The following is a 13,594-nucleotide window of genomic DNA, read 5'->3' as shown; positions in this document are numbered from 1 at the left end:
TAGTGCGGAGACCCTTGGTTGTCTCCAGTTTGATCGTTGCAAGAGAAGGCACAGTCGTAGAAGGGACTATATCACTTCAGGTGGCACCTAAATCTTGCACGTGCCTCCCCTCGCGAGATTATTCTTCCTGTGCATGTGCAGAAGCAAAAACACGCCAGGACACAGATGCGCACACGCAAGAAAAACAAAGCTGCGTGCACAGCACACCTGTAGCAACAATAATAGCAATCCACCCCTGCTTTCATTAGTACATCTGCTTTGTATGTTGTTTTTAATGAAAAAAATTAATTAAAGTTTTGTGTTTTTTTTTAAAGAAAAGTGACTTATGATCGTTTTTCAAAGTTACTGCTGTTGCAGCATCCCTGCAAGCATGGGATCAAAATTTGGACGCCTTGCAATATCCTGGTGTTTATGATGGTTACAGTGTATGAGGGTTATGCAATCAATCATCTTTTGCAACCCTTTGATAAACACAGTCTCACTTAGTAACGGATATTTGGGGCCTCCTTGTGGTCGTAAGTTGATGACTACCTGTGATTTCGAACTGAGCATTTCAGACAAGACTGAGTACTTCAGAAATGTAGCCCAAGGCACTTGCTCTTGTTTGCAAGCTGTTTACAAACCATTTTCCTTTTCCATGTTTAATTGAAACTGAGATCAACCATAGTTAGGTGACAGGAACTCTTTAAATAGTGTAGATTCAACTGTGCCCCATCTCAATTACTTTTAGAGAAATAGATAATCTGCAACAATTCAATATGTACTGTATATGTCACCAATGTTCCCTCTAATTTTTTTCCGGTGTGGGCGGAAAAGTACAGTGTCTGAACGGCATAGATGTATAAATAAACAAACAAACAAACAAACAAGAAAAAAATTCCCTTCTTTTTATTAAAAGAAATTAATAATAAAACAAAACCAAAATCTATTACTATTATTACTATCTTCTCCTCTTTTTCCATCCCTGTCTCCTGCCCCCTTGTGTGTGTGTGTGTATGTGAACTCTTGAACTATTTCCAATAACAGGGGAGGGCTATTGGAAATGGTTCAAGAGTTCACACACACACACACACACAGGGACGCAAGAAGCTGGGGGGGGTTTTCTCTGTTATTATTTGGGTGCTTTTTACCATATGCTTTAAATCAAGTGTCATTTCTCTCTTTCTCTCTCCCCCTGTTGCTCTCTCTTTTTCTCACTTTCTCTCTCCCTCTCTTTCTTTCTCGCTCTGTCTGTTGCTCTCTCTTTCTCTCGTTTTCTTTCTCTCTCTCTCTTGCTTTCTTTCTCTTTCTATCTCTCTTGCTTTTTCTCTCTTCTCTCTCTTGCTATCTCTCTCTCCCCCCTTTCTCTCTCTCTCTTTCTCACTTACTTTCTCTCTCACTCTCTCTTTCCATCTTGCTCTGTCTGTTGCTCTCTCTCTCTCTGTCAGCGAGGGGGCTGCGAGAGCGCTTTCTCCGAGCGCTTCGGGAACGCCTGCCCTGCCTCTACTGCAGCCCCCTTGCTGAAAGCTCGGGACGAAAGCGCTCTCAGCGAAGGGGCTGCGAGAGGGGCGGGGCGGGTATTTTTATTTATTTATTTATTGGATTTGTATGCCGCCCCTCTCCATAGACTCGGGGCGGCTAACAGTGGTTAAAACAACATGCGACCATCCAATACTAAAACAGCTAAAAACCCTTATTTTAAAAACCAATCATACATACAAACATACCATACATAAATTGTAGAAGCCTAGGGGGAAAGAATATCTCAGTTCCACCATGCCTGACGACAGAGGTGAGTTTTAAGGAGCTTGCAAAAGGCAAGAAGGGTGGGGGCTATTCTAATCTCTGGCGGGAGTTGGTTCCAGAGGGCCGGGGCCACCACAGAGAAGGCTCTTCCCCTGGGTCCTGCCAAACAACATTGTTTAGTTGACGGGACCCAGAGAACGCCCACCCTGTGGGACTTAACTGGTCGCTGGGATTCGTGCGGCAGAAGGCGGTCCCAGAGATAATCTGAAGCGCGCTGAGAAAACCCTCTCATAGCCCCCTGGCTGGGAGCGCGGATGAGGAGAAGCCGCAGCCACCACCGCTGTGGGAGAAGTCGCACCCCAAGGCGGGAGGCGGAGAAAGCCGGAGAGGGGGCGGATCGGGCAGGCAGGGCGCAGCAGCGAGAGGCCAGGGGCGTGATGGGGCCGGAGCCACCGTGGAGAGGCAGGGGCGGCCGCAGCTCCGCAATTGGCAGTGGGATGGGGAGCGCGCGCGGCGCCTCCGCACTTTCATCGCTCCCCGCCCCCAACTCCAACGCCTGACTCCTTGCGTGTCCTTGGAAAAGGGAGCGCGGGGCGGTATTTTGGGGCACGCACATGTGTGCATGCGCAGCTTACAGGGAACAGTGTATGTCAGAGCCGTTTTAACATAGCGTATTTTCCCAAGTATAAGACGCACCCCTTTCCTCTCTAAAAGAGGCTGAAAATTGGGGTGTCTTATACTCTGAATGTAACTTTTTCAAAGCTTTTGTTTTTCAGTCCTAAGGAGACGCTAACGATCTGGCTCGCAAGCTTTTTTTCATTGCTCCTTGCTCTGAATAAAGTCAGCCCCAGCCAGGGAATAAAATAATGTGCTGAAGCTGACCAGATTAAGGATGCTGGCCAGATGAATATCTGGTGGGCAGATTTTCTCCCTATTTTCCTCCCCCAAAACTAAGGTACATCTTATACTCTGTTGTGTCTTATACTCCAAAAAATATGGTACTTTCCTTGAGAGTTTTATGGCTAACTGAAAAATACAATTTTTAAAGTTCTTTAAAATTGGATGCAAGTACTCCAACACAGGGAAAGAAGAGAAGATTGACCTTACATTTGAGACTGAAAAAAGGGTCAGCCAAAAGGGGAAAAAAGAGAAATGTATCTTTTGACATATGTCCACTTCCTCTTTCTGAAAACAACAGTGATCCCTCGATTTTCGCGATCTTGATCTTCGCGAAACGCTATATCACGATTTTTCCCACCCGATGACGTCACTCTCTTCCTTCCTTTCTCATCTTTCTTTCTCTCTTTCTCTATCTTGCTTCTTCCTCTCTCACACTCTCTTCCTCCCTCTCTCATCTCTTTCTTTCCTTCTCTCTCTTTCTCTATCTCTCCCCCTCTTGCTGGCGGGCGGCGGGCGGGCGAGCGGGGGCATCAGCGAGGAGCCAGGGTTTCCCCTTTGCGTGGGCGGCGGGGAAACCCCGATCTTTGTCTGCTCGCTGCTGCTGTGCTGCCGAGCAGATCAGCTGCTGGGCGGCCGCAGCAGCAGCGAGCAGACGAAGACCGGGGTTTCCCCGCCGCCCACGCAAAGGGGAAAGCCCGATTCGGCTCCTCGCTGCTGCCGCCGAGCAGATCAGCTGCTGGGCGGCCGCAGCAGCAGCGAGCAGACTAAGACCGGGGTTTCCCCGCCGCCCACGCAAACTCCACCATCTGCGCATGCGCGGCCATGGAAAAAGGGCGCGCATGCGCAGATGGTGTTTTTACTTCCGCAACCCTACATCGCAAAAAATCGATTATCGCGAGGGGTCTTGGAACGGAACCCTCGCGATAATCGAGGGATCACTGTATTCCCAGATCACAAATATTCTTGAGTTAGCTTTTTTAGATATACAGTACTGTATACAGATCCACCTAAAATAACCAGAGCACAAGATTTTAAAAAACACATTCTAAGTAGCTACAGCCTGAAAATAGATTTTTTTTGGGAAGGCTGGTTTTGGTGGAGCTCAATCTAAGTCACTTTTTAAGTTTTCCTGCTTTGTTTCTTTGGACAACAAGAGAATCTTCCATAGAACAAATTTGCATCCTTGGCAAATCTAAATGCTGAAGTTTTGATCACGTTAATATTTCTTATTTCCTGTGAAATTCATGATTTGTAATATGAACTTTTTATTTCTTTTAATGTCCTAGCCTTGTTATGGGGGAGGAACCTCACATATATAATCAGGATGGAGTGATAAAGAAAATGATTGAAGCTTTCAAAATAAATAGATTGAAAAGTTTGGCACTATTAACAGAAATGGCAAATTATTCTGCTCGTTGTATTATGAAACAGTATGAGGTATGCAAAAAGACATTTTGAAACAAATCATCACTAGTTTTTGGAAAGAAGTGAGGGAGGAAGAAAGGAAGAAATACATTTTCTCAATAGCGCCGCCTGAAAGAGGATCAATCAAATTAAATTCTTTAAATTCTTAAGACATCCTACGAATTTAACATCAGATTTCAGCATTGCTCCTTCTATAGCTCAGCATGGAAAGGCCCTCGTGAAGGAAAATTTATTGAAGAAACTCTTCTAAAATGTGCGCCTTTATTGTTTCAAGATGTTCAAAATAAAGGTGGTATTATTAAACATATTTCTGATTTGCCAGTTAGCAGAAATACCATTAAAGATAGAGAGATGACAATAATCTCCAAAGAACATCCATTAAAAGGAGGCTTAGATAGTTATAAATATGTTTCAATTTATCTTGATGAAACTACTGATGTTAACTCATTGGCTAAATTTTCCAATGGTCAAACAATGAAAGAAGAGCTGTTAAAGCTAGAAACAGTACTAATAAATATATCCTGGAACAAAAATAAGCAATATTATGAAAATACTTTTTTTTTTACAAATACTTGTAAAATAAGCAATGTTGTAAAAATACTACAGGGTCTAAGCTTTGTTATGTTTTTGTGATGACAGATGGGGCACCCAATATGGTGGGGGGAAAGATGTGTTGTTTCATTGCATTATCCACCAAGTGTTGTGTGCCAAGGCAGGATTCACACAACTGCATGATGTAATGACAACAAAAATAGCCAATTTGGTAGCTGCTTGATCCCTTCACAAGCAGAATTTTCTGCACTATTGCAGGAAGTTGGATCAACTTATAGCAGACTGCTGATGCACAAGCTGACATGGTTGAGGAAAAAGATTTGTGCAGCGCTAGGAAGAAATTAAATCATATGTCAAGAAAAAAAATGTGAAGAGTTTCATCAGCTCAGGAACTGTACATGATTCAGCATATTGATGTTTTTACTGGCCTCTCGGTTCACAGGAATGAAATGAATTAAAAAGTTACAAGGTTTTGGCCAAAGTATTGATGTCATATTTGGAAACATAAAAGCCTTTGAAACTAAACTTCACATTGTCAGATGTAACCTGGGGACTAAAACCTGTAACTATTTTCGATGATTAAATAACATTTCACGGTTTGATTGGCTCTGCTAAATGAAATGAAATCTTTGCATATAAGCTACCAGCAGTACCTGTACTTTTAAAATTCAATCATTGATCAGTTTGGGTGGAAGATTTAATCAATTCAGAAGTTTAGAACAGCCAATTAAAACAATTAAGTTTGAGGATGGAGTAATCTGTAGGAAGATGGAATTAAATGATTTTCAATGGCTACAAACTGAACAATTAGAACTGCAGTTAGCAGAGTTCAAGGTTAGCATCTGGACTCAGGTGTATGTCAACCTGAGATCTTGAGGACCTAGAGGGGAGGAAGAAACTGTCTTCAGGAATAAAGATTGACACTGTGAACAAAAGTTTTTGAATGCTTGGAATTGAATACAGTACTTGCAATCATTTAAAAAATCTAGCATCTACTGTACTCACAGTTTTTCCTTTACATACAGTGATACCTCATCTTACAAACCCCTCGTCATACAAACTTTTCAAGATAGAAACCCGGGGTTTAAGATTTTTTTGCCTCTTCTTACAAACTATTTTCACCTTACAAACCCACCACCGCCTCCGGACTTCCGTTGCCAGCGAAGCACCCATTTTTGCGCTGCTGGGATTCCCCTGAGGCTCCCCTCCATGGGAAACCCAACCTCCGGACTTCCGTGTTTTTGTGATGCTGCAGGAGAATCCCAGCAGGGGAATCCCAGCATTGCAAAAACAAGTGCTTCGCTGGCAACGGAAGTCCGGAGGTGGGGTTTCCCAGCGAGGGGAGCCTCAGTGAAATCGCAGCATTGCAAAAACACAGAGGTCCGGAGGTGGAGTTTTGAGGACTTCGGTGTTTTTGCGATGCTGTGATTTCACTGATGCTCCCTTCGCTGGGAAACCCCACCTCTGGACTTCCGTTGCCAACGAAGCGCCCGTTTTTGCAATGCTGGGATTCCCCTGCAGGATCGCAAAAACACAGGAGTCCGGATGGGGAGCCTCAGGGGAATCCCAGCAGCGCAAAAACGGGCGCTTCGGCTGGCAAAAGGGGTGAATTTTGGGCTTGCACGCATTAATCGCTTTTCCATTGATTCCTATGGGAAACATTGTTTCATCTTACAAACTTTTCACCTTAAGAACCTCGTCCTGGAACCAATTAAGTTTGTAAGACAAGGTATCACTGTACTTTGGTAGGACATTAATCTTGGCATTAAACATTAAAACAGATTTTAAAAACCTGAATATGAATTTAGAGCTGCTTGCTTGGATTTGCACTACACAAAATATCTACCTTCAATTTCAGACTATTCTATCAAAACTCAGCAACAAAACTCATTCACTGATGTTCATCAAATTAAATGTGTGTTTGATATTTTTTTTCACTTCCAATCAAAATTACTAATAAAATTTTATTACTTTTTTACTTTATTAATTACTTATTAATACATTTTAGTGCACTATTCTAAGCCCAATTATCAGGGCGTCTCTTATTTTTTCTCTTTTAGGTTTTTTCATTATTTTACACAGCTTTTATTTTTGTAATTATTTGTTGTTTCTTTATGTAATACGCATTAGTTCTCAATGCATGATCATATTGAGACCAGAATTTTGCTGATAAAGTGGGGGTTAAATGTGTCCCACCCAATCTTACCCTTTTTTTGCAATTGTTAAGTGAATCATAACATCATTAGTGAATCCAGCTTCTTCCATGGGCTGTCAGAAGACAGCTGGTCAAGATCGCAAAAGATGACCACATGATCCTGGGATGCTGCAGCTGTCATAAAGGAGCCCCAGTGGCGCAGTGATTATAATTCAGTATTGCAGACTAACTCTGCCCACAGCCTGGAGTTCGATAAGGACGGTCTCGAGGTTGACTCAGCCTTCCATCCTTCTGAGGTCAATAAAATGAGGATTGTTTGGGGGCAATATGCAGACATTGTAAACTGCCCAAAGAGTCCTGCAAAACACTGGGTCGGTATGTAAGTGCTATTGCTGTAAAATGCATGCTGGTTGCCAAGCATCCTAATTTCGATCATGTGTCCTTGGGGGATCCTGCAACAATTTTAAGTGTAGGGACTGTTTTCCCTTTTTTCAGTGTTAAAACTTCAACAAATGGGTGTAAGTCAAAAGCTACCTGTGTATAACATATGATTGGACCGCATTTTAAAAAAATTGGTTATGTAAAGAATTGTTTTTTTCTTTTGACCATATGTATGTGCATGAACCAACAGCAGAATTAAGTGTTTTCTTAAATTTGCCTTCGTCACTGTCGTATGAAGCTTGCTGTGGAAATTGGGTGGCCATTTTCCAAAGTCAGAAAGCCCAATCACAGCACACCCATTTGATCCGGCCTAGCAACCCCTAAAAAGCCTGAAAACTCCACCATCAAACACATGTTGTACAACTTGGAACAACAGTGCAGTTTTTATTACTTTTCAAATATTACCTTCTTACAGGTACCTGGTAATGTATTGTAAGTGTGTATTTTTTTTTTAAAAAAAGTTATACTTGTACATCAAATACTGCATTCCTTTAGAAACAAGGCGGAAGGAAAACTAACATAGGTTTGCTAAAAAAAAAAAATTAATAATAAATCTAGATGTACATTTGCTGGCAGGATGTTTCCACAACGTTAACGCTGTGGGGAGACACATGTAAGGGGATGAGAACATGTTCTAACTATGCAGGAAGAAAGGCAGTGAAGGAAAGCAATATATGTGTCCTAATAGGAACAAAGAACTGGAGAGTCGGTTTCCACCAGGACGCCAAATCGGAAGGACCGTTCTGCCTGATGGCTTCATTTCATCCGCTTCCTGGGAGAGACATCCCCATTGCTGGTGGCAGGCTGCTGGGAAGGAAATGGAAGGCTGGAAGGGGAGGGGCATGGCATCTCTTGGCCGTTCGAGGAAGTACCACTTGTGTGAATCATGCTAGGGCCTGGGAAGTCGTAATACTGTGATGGATAAGGAGGACTGTACGACGTTCTGCCCCGAATGTCTTTCATAACCTCCAGGATGCCCTGCAGTACGCTGGTCTGGCTGCTCAGCTGCTCCTTCAGAGTTTGATCGCTGGATTCCAGAGCGCTCACCAGCCTCCCAATGTCCTCAGCGCTCTGCTCCATCTCGTCCTTCCGGGCCGCGAGGTCCTCCTTGTAAGCGCGCTCAAAAGAAGCCACCTCTTTATGCGTGAGGTCGGACAGTGTCCGGACTAGTTCACTGGTTGCCTGTGAGGTGACTTCCATCAGCTCTTTCAATGTGTCCCCCCTTCTCTTCCTTTGCCGGCAACGAAGGTTACGCATCCTCTCTGCAGCCGTCAGGGGCCGAGGACGTACATTTGGCGCTGCAGGAACAAAGATCAAAAAGAGTGTTTAATTCAACAGAAAAAACAGAAACGAGAGAGAAAGAAGAAAAGAGAGAGAGAGAAAAGGAGAGAGATGGGACACTGCTGAGGCAAACAGCAGTTTCTGCAGGTATGGTTATAAAAAAAATATTATTTCCCCTAAGAAATCCAGGTTTTATACCAAGAATATGCAAAAAAGAAGAGTGAGAAACCAGAACCCGAAAGTACTATTGAAATTGTACTGTTGTATAATCAACATTTGCTTAGTGCAATTACGCCCTGTAGTCTGTAGGAGGAAGAGTTAGGCAGAGAATGCAACACACTGCTGCCCTGAATGACGCAGTTTTACTCTCAAGTCTCTCTTAGGAACTGACAATTTATCTGATGATATTTCAAATGCGACATTAAGTCACCTGCCTTTGTTATCCAAACAAACTGAAAAGAAGCCGCTTAGAAATCCTGAGGACCGAAACAACACATTATACAAAACCCGTTTAAAGACACACGGCAAATCCAAGCAAAACTCACCAGTGACTGAGTCATTGGATGGCAAAGGATCGGTGGGAGTGCCAGGACCAATACTACCATCCATGGAAAGATCAGAATTGGCTGCTGGAGACGCCGCTTGGTTTTCCATGTTGGCTTCGCTCTGCTGAGATCCTGGCTCGGGCAACAACAGACAGTCCCCGTCTGGCTCTTCAAAAGTCCCTTTGTCGCTCTTGCCAACTGGAGAGGGATCATAGGGGGCGTCTAGGGCTTCTCTGTGCTCGCGGCGCCGGCGGTCCACAGGAGGCCTCGGGTTGCTCCCTGAAAGCCGTGGAACGACCAGATTTTGCTTGATGCAAAGAAATCGATTAAGTTCTTCGAAATAAGGCCACACGCGGCGTCCGTGGCCCACGTTGCTGTTCCCATCCACTATCTCTTTGAAGCCCCGTCGAAGGACTTTTGCACGTTCGCGGCACTGCTCCCAATCCCTGTTGTAACCCCGGGCTCGCATTTCATCCGCTATCCACTGGAACTGGGCAACCGTGCGATAGTTTGATGCCAGGGCGCTCTGCACCGCGTCATCACCCCACACCTGGATGAAGGCCCGGGTCTCCTCGTCAGTCCAAACAGGCTGGCGCCTTGATTTAGTGGCGGAGGAAGAGCCCTGCGAGGAAGCCGTCAGTGTGCCGTGATTCGGCATGGGCACGGTCTCTGGAAGGGTATCAGACAACATGGTGTGCTCCAGAGATGACACGGTGCTATTTGGCAGCAGGGAATTTTTTTTTTTTACAACGGTAGCAGGAAACGTTTCAATTGATTTGGGGCGCAGTAACAGGAGCGCTAGCAGGGGAGGGTGCAACAAAGAAGCTCCTAATGATAGAGTGCAGATAGAGACAGGTGGGACACTCTCTGAGCTGCACTCTATGGTTATGCTGGCAAATCCCCCACCCCCACCCCAGTGAGACACTGCATCTCACACACATGTTACAAGAGACACGCATCTCGCATCTTTGTTCCCTGCAAAGAAAGCACGTCTGACCGCAAGAAAATGACTTGGGGGTCTGCGTAGGAAAACAAAAAAGCGAGAGCCGACAATGGTGCAATGCGCGTGTCTAGCGTAATGTGTGAAGCAGCTTTAAAGGTCCATCCCTCCTTAACCTTCACTAGCCAAGCCCCTGATCGAAGATATACTTTTAAAGAAAATACGTCACTGTTGCGTAATATATTCCAATCGCAAAAAGTTTCAGAGCAGGTTTATAGACATGGCTGGTTTTAGTTCCATGGATTGGCATGCAAAACAACCGTTACTCACCTGTGTAGCTGCCATCTGTTGAAATGTAGGCCGCTCAAGGAGAAAAAGAAAAACAGACAAAATTAGGGGCAGTCGTTTTTTAGATGCCTTAATTCCAAAGGAGTGCATTCATGTGTGAAAACAAAACAAATTGAATTTCTGTACCCATTAAATCATTAGAATTGGAAACTTTGGCTTTTTTAAAACGAAAAAAGAAAAACAGATTCTGAAACTAGATTGAAACTACTTTGCATGCTAGCCTCCCAATAGTTATAGGGTAAAATGACGGTGAAGGTTTCATTTCATTCTATGTGCCATAAATGATTGACGTAAATATACTGCTCAAAAAAAAATAAAGGGAACACTCAAATAACACATCCTAGATCTAAATGAATGAAATATTCTCATTGAATACTTTGTTCTGTACAAAGTTGAATGTGCACAACAGCATGTGAAATTGATTGTCAATCAGTGTTGCTTCCTAAGTGGACAGTTTGACTTCACAGAAGTTTGATTTACTTGGAGTTATATTGTGTGGTTTGGGTGTTCCCTTTATTTTTTTGAGCAGTGTATATTAGTTTTCTTTCTTTTTTTAATAAAGAGCTTTTATTGGCCCAGCTGCCTGCCTTCTAAGACAATCTCTCTACAGGTATTCCTTGATCGATTGTCTTTACAGCAGTGTGTTTTTAACAACAGTTCAACATCCTTGGAAAAAGTGACTTACGACCTTACCATTCAAAGTTACAACAGTCAAACCATCCCCTCAATTCACAGTGGCAATCTGCAATCTCTCCAGCAGGTTTCTGACAAGCAAAGTCAATTGAGGAAGGTGTATTTGCTTAAAGACTCCACAGTTCACTTACTGACTACATGACTTGCTTAAGAGCTGCAATGACTTACTCAATGGGCAGGATAAAAGTATTTATTAAAAAATCAGGTCTAATCCCATGATGACTTTATGACCACAATGCATAGCGACCGAAATTGTGGTCCCAACTGTGATTGTAATTCAAGATCTACCTTTAAACCCCTTTTCCTCTGTCTTCCTCCTCAGCTGCTACCATCCCTGTGTGTAGCCCCTTGTCAAGACTGCACCAAAATAAAGGATCAGGGCTTAAATTTATTTATTTATTTATTTGATTTGTAAGCCACCCCTCTCCGCAGACTCAGGGCGGCTAACAACAGCAATAAAACAGCATATAATAATAATCCAATACTAAAACAGTTTAAAACCCTTATTATAAAACCAAACATACGTACAGACATACCATGCATAAAATTGTAAAAGGCCTAGGGGAAAGAGTATCTCAATTCCCCCATGCCTGGTGGCAGAGGTGGGTTTTAAGCAGTTTACGAAAGGTAAGGAGGTGGGGGCAATTCTAATCTCTGAGGGGAGTTGGTTCCAGAGGGCCGGGCCGCCACAAAGAAGGCTCTTCCCCTGGGTCCCGCCAAGCGACATTGTTTAGTTGACGGAACCCAGAGAAGACCCACTCTGTGAGACCTAACTGGTCGCTGGGATTCGTGCAGCAGAAAGCGGTCCCTGATAAATAAAACTAAAAACACCCTGCAGGAGAAATATCAGATAATGAAAGATGTGACTCACTTTACAGTACCCGTGTTTTAGCCTAAACTTCCTCAAGAATACAAGATCTAGAACTTCCCCACTTGAAGCAAAACTAAAAAACTACAGTTCAGTCAAGACACTGTGATAAATTTCACTTGCCCAGAAAATGGGAGGCTTTGTTCCCAATCGGCATTCAGAGGTAAGAAAGCCAAAGGGTTGAGAAGAATAAGAGGGATTGAAATGAAAAAGTCATGATCATCAGGAGTTGATTCCCCCAAGTTTGGACCAGTTGACATCACCAAACGAGATCGGTCGGTGCCAATGAGCACCGCCATCTTTTTTTTAAAAAAAAAATTCTCTTCTGAGCATGTGCAGAAGGCAAGTTTCCATCACTGTGCATGCAGTTGCCATTGTGTTTTCGGCTTTCTTTTTTCTTTGTCTTAAATTTATTTTTAAAAATTTGATTTAATTTTTCTTCTGAGCATGTGCAGAAGCCAAGTTTGCAGCACTGTGCATGGGGTCGCCATCTTGTTTTCATCTTTCTTTTAAAAGAATTTTTTTTTTAAAATTTAATTTTTTTAAATTTACTTTTTTATTTTATTTTTCTTCTGACCATGTGCAGAAGCTGAGTTGATCCCCGTGAGTCTTCGGAGAGGGGCGGCATACAAATCTAATAAATTGAATTGAATTGACTTTTATTTTAATTTTAAATGTTAGTTATTTATTTATTTGTTTGTCAAACATGTACAAGGTAGTGAGTATTGGTATAAACATAAACATTAGCAAGGTAGATACAGGTAAATTAGGTTTTGCAGCAACATCTTACTGCTGGCTCATGTTTAGTTTGTAATTAAATATTATTCAATAACTTATTCACAAACACGGGGTCACCAGGTTGTTTTCAGCTTTCTTTTTTTTTAAAAAAAACTTTTTTTAATTTAATTTTTAAATTTAATTTTTAGTTTTGTTTTTCTTCTGACCATGTGCAGAGTTTCCGGCACTGTGCATGCGGTCGCCATCTTAAGGAAGCAAATTGGCAGTGAGGTAAGTTAGAACCCACCCCTGCTTGGGTCCCCTCAACTTTTCAGTCCCAGAAATGGTGCCTGGCTGCAAAATAGGAGAAGGGCATTTTTCAGCTGAAGAAAGAAGCCCTTCTCCTATTTTGCAGCCAGGCACCATTTTCTGCCCTTCCTGTTTTTATTTGGTCTTCCCTCCCACCCAGAATGCAAAAGGAAGCAAGGGAGGGGAGGGAGGGAAGAAGGATAGCTCAGACTATTGCTATGATATTTTGCTCCTATATTCTGTTGTTTAGGTATAAGTTTTGTTAATATAGAAGTTTTACTTAGAGCCTATTGAGCAATGCAGCTAGCTGCCTGCCTACCTGCAGTCAGGATTGTGTATCTATTAGGAGTAAATCCCACTGAAAGAGAGTAGTCGTAATGCCAAGTAAATATGCATTGGCTTTACGTAGCTGAGAAATAGGGTATTGATTAGTATCAGGTGTATTATAGAGAGAAATGAAAACTTCTGTAAAAACAGATACTTTGTGCCCAGACCAGGAAGATGTGTTTGTGTGTGTGTGTGAGAGAGAGAGAGATTGAGAGAGAGAGAAAGAGAGATTGAGAGAGAGAGAGGAAAGAAAGAGGAAGGTGAAATCAGAGGAGAGGGAAGAAAGGAAGGAAGGTAAAATCAAGAGAGGATAGATGGATGGGAGGGAGGGAAGGGAAGGGAGGAAGGGAGGGAGGGAGGGAGGGAGG

General features: G+C 43.0%; 1 protein-coding gene and 1 long non-coding RNA gene across 7 annotated transcripts in view; one reads left to right on the top strand and one right to left on the bottom strand.

Annotated features, from left to right (window-relative positions):
• Positions 1 to 13,594, top strand: part of LOC139160286 (uncharacterized) — a 29,484-nt gene that overhangs the window by 10,492 nt on the left and 5,398 nt on the right. Inside the window, exon 2 of the long non-coding RNA XR_011557911.1 lies at positions 12,827 to 12,881. This is a non-coding gene — a long non-coding RNA (uncharacterized lncRNA). The remainder of the gene's footprint in view (positions 1 to 12,826; positions 12,882 to 13,594) is intronic.
• The window catches only part of LOC139160256 (uncharacterized), a 15,565-nt gene continuing 9,533 nt past the window's right edge, over positions 7,563 to 13,594 (bottom strand). For 2 of the 6 annotated variants that reach the window (XM_070737943.1, XM_070737942.1), the window contains 4 exons: positions 12,451 to 12,507; positions 10,295 to 10,327; positions 9,025 to 9,693; positions 7,563 to 8,496 (listed from right to left, as the gene is read on the bottom strand). In XM_070737943.1, the coding sequence (XP_070594044.1) occupies positions 7,955 to 8,496; positions 9,025 to 9,693; positions 10,295 to 10,327; positions 12,451 to 12,507 (1,301 nt within the window). In that variant the 3' untranslated portion in view covers positions 7,563 to 7,954. The remainder of the gene's footprint in view (positions 8,497 to 9,024; positions 9,694 to 10,294; positions 10,328 to 12,450; positions 12,508 to 13,594) is intronic. The other 4 variants (XM_070737944.1, XM_070737945.1, XM_070737947.1 and 1 more) reach the window with 2 other exon arrangements.

Source organism: Erythrolamprus reginae, chromosome 2, assembly GCF_031021105.1.
Source record: "Erythrolamprus reginae isolate rEryReg1 chromosome 2, rEryReg1.hap1, whole genome shotgun sequence".
Taxonomy (NCBI): domain Eukaryota; kingdom Metazoa; phylum Chordata; class Lepidosauria; order Squamata; family Dipsadidae; genus Erythrolamprus; species Erythrolamprus reginae.
Note: the sequence above shows the minus strand (reverse complement) of the source record. Positions and strands in the feature narration are given on the sequence as shown.